Here is a 7,586-nt window from a genome sequence, read left to right as displayed (position 1 = left end):
ATCTCTATGCATGGGTGCCACGACTTCAAGTTTGGGCTACATTTGTTGAAAGCAGTATCACATAGAAGACACATATGTCCATCTCACTCGCTCCGCTCCCTCATTATATATAAGGGACTCTGCTACTCATTCTTCTCAACGCAAATGATCACATTACATTACTTGTATTAGTGTTGAAGAAATCGATCGATCTATTAACAAAGATGGCGGAGCAGTGCAAGCAATATGGGCAGGAGAAGGCTGAACAAGCCCAGCAAACAACTCAAGTAATTTTTGTGTTTAGTGGTCATATTTCAACTCCTTTGATTTATTTTTGAAAGGACTATTTTTTTAAGGACTAGAGTGTATCAGTTACTATTGATGTTATTGCTGCTGGTGATGGTATTTTATATTCGTTATTGATGTTATTGCTGCTGGTGATGGTATTTTATATTTTGCATCATGAAGGGGATGAAGGATATGACTGAGGAGAAGGCTTCTCAAGGGACTGATGCGACCAAGGGAATGGGTCAGTCCATCATGGGAAAAGCCCAAGAGGGCAAAGAACAAACTGGCTCTTTCTTCCAACAGGTTGTTTTTTATTTCATGATTAAACAGGTAATTATTAATTGAATATGAAAGTGTATTGGATTTAATTGAGTTTGGATGATGTTAATGCAGGCGGGGGACAAGGCGAAGGGTACTACGCAGAGCTTCATGGACGCTGTAAAGAGCCCCTTGGGTGGTGAACAAAACAAATGATGACGACTGTGGTGCGGTGCTATGCTATGGCGTTATGTTGAGAAGGCAGATTGTAATAATTCTCCCATTTTTTTGTGGATAATAAATATTTGATGCACTATTTGGTAATAATTCCAAACAAATGTATTGGAATCTGAGAATCTGGCTATGAGATTCCGAATATTTGAGGCTCAGAAGTTTCGCAATTATGGAATGTCTCCCCTTTCTTTTGCATTAAGGAGCTATATATTTAATATTGCAATTATGGAATGTCTGCCCTTTCTTTTGCATTAAGGAGCTATATATTTAATAGGGGAATTATGCAGATTTTGCTTTAATGTATTTGTGGAGCTATATATTTAATATGGGAATTATGCAGATTTTTCTTTAACGTATTTGTGGAGCTATATATTTAATAGGGGAATTATGCAGATTTTTCTTTAATGTATTTGTGGAGCTATATATTTAATAGGGGAATTATGCAGATTTTGCTTATTGCAATTGTGGTTTTGGTTTTTGCAGTACTCTTCTATTTTCAAAAATAATTTCATAAATATTATATTTATATTTATATTTATATGTAATATGGGAATTATTTAATAGGGGAATTATGCAGATTTTGCTTATTGCAATTGTGGTTTTGGTTTTTGCAGTACTCTTCTATTTTCAAAAATAATTTCATAAATATTATATATATTTATAATTATATGTCATATGGGAATTATTTTCAAAAATAATTTCATAAATATTATATTTATATTTATAATATTTATAATTTATATGTCATATGGGAATTATGCAGATTCCCAGTTTTTTACGCCGTAAGGCGTTCCCTCTGAGATCAACTCCCCTCTCTGCCTACTTGTCATCTTCTAAGCCACAGGATTATATGTTAGACGATTGCAACAATTTCAGCGGTTGATTGTTGATTCAAAAGGGTTGCCCAAACGGTTTGGGCGTTTCATTTGGCATCTGTAATGCCGGCCAGCATGGCACCCCTCTGTCCATTGCTGTCACCACCTCCTTCTGCGTAACCGCGTCCTCGCTTCCACAACCCCCCTACTTAAACCTCATCCCTTTACTCTGCTCTTCAATCTCACAACCATATTTTCTTCCCTACCAGTAACTTCTTTCTTGACTGTAGCTTCTTTCTTCATTGTTTGATTCCTTTGGATCTCTTCTGATCGATCCATAGTGATAGTGAAGGTTGCAGGGTATTTTATCAGCTTGCCTTCAAATGGCTGCTTGTGGTTCGCGGCTTCGACTGACTGTGATCCTGCAAATGGGCGTGTTTTGTATGGCGGTATTGTGGGCATCCGCCGCTGGTGGTGGTGGACAGTCCAGGAAACTTGTTGCGTTGGTGGAAGAGCCATCTATTGTTTTGACTTACCATCTGTAAGGCGTTCCCTCTGAGATCAACTCCCCTTTCTGCCTACTTGTGATCTTGTAAGCCACAGGATTATATGTTAGACGATTGCAACAATTTCAGCCGTTGATTATTGATTCAAAAGGGTTGCCCAAACGGTTTGGGCGTTTCATTTGGCATCAAATAGTTTCATCTTCTCGAAATATCAGGTGTTTGAAATAGGCGTACGGGATACGAGGCGTAATGTGTTTTGAAAAAATTTCTCCGTCAATTTTTTTCTCTGAGTCTGAGTACTTGTAGCAGAAGGCATGAATTCTCAAGGAAAGGGTTTTACTAGTGCTTTACGAGATTCAAACCTGTGGCCTCACGTGTTGCTTCTATTGATTATTTGTGAACGAAGTAGCTCTTTCAACATATTAAATTTACAGGTTTTCTGAGCAAAGATTTGGAAGGTCTGCTGTGCACATTTTTGCTCGACGTTCAGATAAATCCGTTTACTTGGGATCATGTGAAAGGTCTGGTCTGCACATTTTACCTTGAAATTCATCCAAATCTTTTTACGTTGGTTTTGTAAAATTTTATAATAATTTTATCTTCAATTTATTTATATATTTTGCATATATATATATATATATCATATGTATATATATATAAATATATATATATATTATATGTATATATATATATATATATATATATATATATATAATATATCTATATATATATATATATATATATATATATATATAGTCAAATCATATATCATTTATCCTCACCCCAATGATGAAGGTATCAATTAACTAATTATGGTTATAAAGCTATTCAATCATTTATTTCAATAAAATGTTTGAGTTTTGTGATTATTTTGGTGTTATTTACTTATTTCGAGTGGTTTATTCTATCACAACGGGTATAAAAAGGTTAAAAAGAAGATTGTTTATTTATTGTTTTGATTGGCGTTCCCTCTGAGATCAACTCCCCTCTCTGCTTACTTGTCATCTTGTAAGTCACATGATTATATGTTAGACGATTGCAACAATTTCAGTCGTTGATCGTTGATTCAAAAGGGTTTGGGCAAACGTTGGGGGCGAATGGCATCGAATTCATCTTCTCGAAATATCAGGTGTTTGAGATAGGCGTACGGGATACGAGGCGTACTGTGTTTTGAAAAATTTTCTCCGTCAATTATTTTCTCTGACTATGAGTACTTGTAGCAGAACGCATGAATTCTCAAGGAAAGGGTTTTACTGGTGCTTTACGAGATTCGAACCTGTGGCCTCACGTGTTGCTTCTATTGATTATTTGTGAACGAAGTAGCTCTTTCAACATATTAAATTTACAGGGTTTCTGAGCAAAGATTTGGAAGGTCTGTTGTGCACATTTTTGCTCGACGTTCAGCTAAATCCGTTTACTTGGGATCATGTGAAAGGTCTGCTCTGCACATTTTACCTTGAAATTCATCCAAATCTTTTTACGCTGGTTTTGTAAAATTTTATAATAATTTTATTTCTTCAATTTATTAAAAATTATATATTTTGCAAAATATATATATATATATATATTATTCAAGTCATATATCATTTATCCTCACCCCAACAATGTGGGAAGAAACATGAGATTGGATTCGTTTGGAAAAGATCTGTCCAACAATTCAAGCCCTAGGGGAAAAACAAGATAACTAAGATGTTTCAAGAAGATAAAACACCAATAGGAGAAGATTTCATCAGACATAGGTTCGAGTCAAGTAGAAAGGAGAGTAGATGTGGTGAACAACATCCACGAATGTTCCCCCACACAACGTAAAAGCCGAAAAATCAACCAAGAGGCAAGAAACGATACCAAGGTACGTGAACATATTAATTATGCTACTTTGCTATTTGAAGTTAGAATATAGACACTATTTGAATAGAGTTTATAGAGTTTTAATACCTTTTTATTTATACACTCTTTAGTAGTCCTTTTCTTCTTAGCTATCTGAATTTTGTTATTTATATTTTTATTAAGTTGAAGATTGAGTTTAGGTTGGGCTAATTTCATGTCCGGTTCAGCTTTATGTTGGATGGAAGAATAATCTATTCAATTGTGTGATGTTGTCATTAAAAGTATTTAATGTTTGATCGAGTTTGGATGTTCCATAGGAGAGTTTCAATCCTCAACCCTTCACCAAGAAATTTAAACCTAGAGCCTGATAAAGATTAAACCCTACAAACAAACAAAAATAATTTTCACATTTAAATATGTCCTGTGCTTTAAATTTACATAAACATGGTGAAGTTTTCCTTCTATTTGTATATTTTTCAACATCACTTGATAGTCCCGTAATGCTAGGGAAAATAGAAAACCATTAATCAGCATTTGTAAAAGTCAGTCTCCAATATAAGAACAGGGTGGTTCCATGAAGATAATGAATGAGGGAACTAAACAATTGCATAGACAAGTCAGTGCAGCTTGACAAAATGACTCTCCATGCCCTTGAATGTGGTAGAAGATTATATTTTTCAACATTACCTGATAATCACATGATGATATGGAAAATAGAGTACCATTAATCAACATTTATAAAAGTCAAAGCCTGCAATAAAAGAACAGGGTGATTCCACGAAAACAACAAATGAGGGAATGAAAATTTGTCTAGACAATTGAATGCAGCTTGAAAAAATGACTTTTTTTGTCCTTGATTGTGGAAGAAGACACCATAATCAAATTCACCATGAAGTCATTTTCCTCTTCAAATACACTTAAAAATGCCTATTATCTGCCGAAACTAGTGATGTGGATGGATTAGAGTACATGCATCACTTCAAAGTAACAGTGTAGCAATCCTCATTTCATACTTCAGAATATAACTGCTCTCTATCATCTCTTTCAGTGTCTTGCCACAAGATTAATCTTGTGAATAAACATCTCTATATAACATGAGAGGATTAATCTTTTGAAAAATAAACATCTCTGTATAATACAAGATATCACATAGTAAATTATAAAGGGTTTGCTTTATCTACCTTCCTTAAACTGTTTTTAATTGAATCTACTGAACCTCCTCAAAGTTTAATCTGATCTTCAGCTTGTGAAGCCTGCAATTTATGGGTAAAACCAGCAATATACTAAAGTGGTTCCAGTTAATGGGGCATTGATTTCAATGTTTAATATATTTTTATTCCTTATCAAAGTATTTTTTGATCTATTTGCTTTTGTCAATTTATGCCTTACGGCGTTTCCTTTGCAACATCTGGTGCAAATGCTAGTTAGTAACCTATGGAAAACTTTACAATGTGGCTCTCCCATTAGAGGGAAAAACTATTATAGATGTTGTCATGCACACAACTTATCTGATCCAAGTTGACCATAATCACATTAGTTATCATCATTAGAAAAATTTCAAGTTTCTCATTTCCATTTCTCCTTAGACAACTTTATCCAACATATGCAATTAACCTTGAATCATGAAACCTCATGTAACATCATACTCAACATCATAACCGTTAATTAAACTAAACTGAAATCATAGTGTACGATTTAGATGTATCATAAAGTTTAAACAATAAAACATGCTTTTATATGCTCCATAAAAGTATCTGTCTTAGCTAAGTAAGCAATCCATCAATGGAAATTTTGATAAATTTGATAAGCAATCATCATTTCGAACCTCAGAAATCATACTATTGTTGGACTGTATACTTTCAGTGGTGTGTGCACTTTTAAATTTAATGCAAGGTGTATATCAATTGTTCTCGAATATCTCTTTTATGTATGCTTAGTACTGTGTATGTTATTTTAATCACAATTTGGAAGAGAAACACCTACAATATATTGTCTACCAACTGTTATAATACCACAATGAACCAACAAGTAAACTCATATGTCTTTGTGGAAATTTCTAAGATATTCTAAGTGGGTATCTTTTGACTATGACTGATATAAATGAGTATTTTTGGGGCTGGACCATTTCTGGGCAGAATATATGTTTCATGCTTGTGATTTAAATAGTCTACAATGTTCCTAAACTCCCATCTAAATAACTCGAGAAACATGGATGCTTGCTGTAAAGAAGACTTTGCCCTTAATATTAAACCAATTATTCAACCAGAAAATGCAACACTGAAATGCAATGAAAATGCTCTAATGAGACAATGTAGATCAAGAGTATTGAATAACCTGCTATCCAAGATTACAATATTACAAAAAAACTTTTCCAATGAATCAATAAGTTACAACAAAACTATATACCTTTAATCATGTGACTCATTTAGAATTTTGCTTTGTTATATGGTTGTAATGGAATATAAAGTGTACAAGCACAAGTAGCTAGAGATAAACAAGTTGTCCACAAAGAGCTATGTGAGCAACACCTTGGATTAATAAACTTTTAGATTAGTGAAGCACTGTCACACCTTTAGTTGTTGTAGTTGATTATAACACTGTTCATTTTGTGAAACAGCGTTTAGAAAATGGTAAGAGGATGCAAGCACAAAAAACTCAAGAAAATGAGATTTCTATCAGTGGTTTTACCATGCAATGAGATTCTAATAAGAGCAGATAACCACAGAGGAAAAGGCCGGTATCCAAACCAGAGAAGAAATAAGAAAGGAGGCTCATTCCAATACTAATGCAAATATCAATCTGTTGTCTATAAAATGGCACAATAATGCATGAGAAAACCAATGAGGAGCTAATGAATGCACCAAACTTTAAGTTATAACAACGTTAGTCTGCTGTCATGAAATCCGATTGTTGTAGCTTATTGCCAAGAATATATTAGTCCTTAGATACCAAAAATCAATAACTAATTAAAGCAAAACTGCAATGTGATGTGAGTCACTAGATGATCCAATCAGTCCACCAAATCACTTCTCAAATGATCACTGAATGCAAGATAAGGAGTACTAATGATCTAGATTCAAGCTTAGTGCCAAATGCAAAGGTAATGTATCATTATAATGTCAAGATCAGACCTATATGAGATCTCTAAGAAAAATCAGATTTCTAACAGTGAAATCAAGTCACCCGCATATGCATGCAATGATAGCCAAACACTTACAGTTGATCTTCCAAAACAGATGGTGATACCCCTGGAATTTCAGGTCTCACTTCCATAATTTAATATCAAACTTTTGTAATGATTCTAAAGAAATAAGCTGGCTGTAGCTAGTTTAACAAGTATATTAGTCTACCAAAGCCAGATCAATTATCAAAATGTGATGAGAAAGAGATTTGAAACTTGAACAGTAAGTAGGAGGTGCTTACTATGATGAGAAAGGTTCAAATCTTATGGACACCTTGTCCACCATTCATGAATGTGGCACAGACCAATAAAGTAAATTTTAACTTAGCACCAAGTGAAGGTATGCTAAAGTTTTGACGAGTGAGAAAAAACGATGCCACCGAAAATAGTAAACGATATACGGTAGAATTAATCGAAATGGCATTATAACATCACATGAGCAAGATGACGAGATCTATCATCCTGGGAAAGAAAAGGCCTGATCCATCTTAAACATGA

General features: G+C 34.1%; 1 protein-coding gene across 1 annotated transcript; it reads left to right on the top strand.

Annotated features, from left to right (window-relative positions):
- The first annotated feature begins 157 nt into the window (after positions 1-157).
- On the top strand, positions 158-741 carry LOC149148008 (uncharacterized). Its single transcript, XM_089439500.1, has 3 exons — positions 158-266; positions 448-570; positions 661-741. Exons 1-3 carry the CDS (start codon positions 204-206, stop codon positions 739-741), a joined length of 267 nt encoding a protein of 88 aa, XP_089295626.1. The 5' UTR covers positions 158-203.
- The last annotated feature ends 6,845 nt before the right edge of the window (positions 742-7,586 follow it).

The sequence above is a fragment of the Pinus tabuliformis genome, chromosome 9 (genome assembly GCF_031772625.1).
Source record: "Pinus tabuliformis cultivar Carrire ecotype Pingquan chromosome 9, CPIR1, whole genome shotgun sequence".
NCBI classification, from domain to species: Eukaryota; Viridiplantae; Streptophyta; class Pinopsida; order Pinales; family Pinaceae; genus Pinus; species Pinus tabuliformis.
Note: the sequence above shows the minus strand (reverse complement) of the source record. Positions and strands in the feature narration are given on the sequence as shown.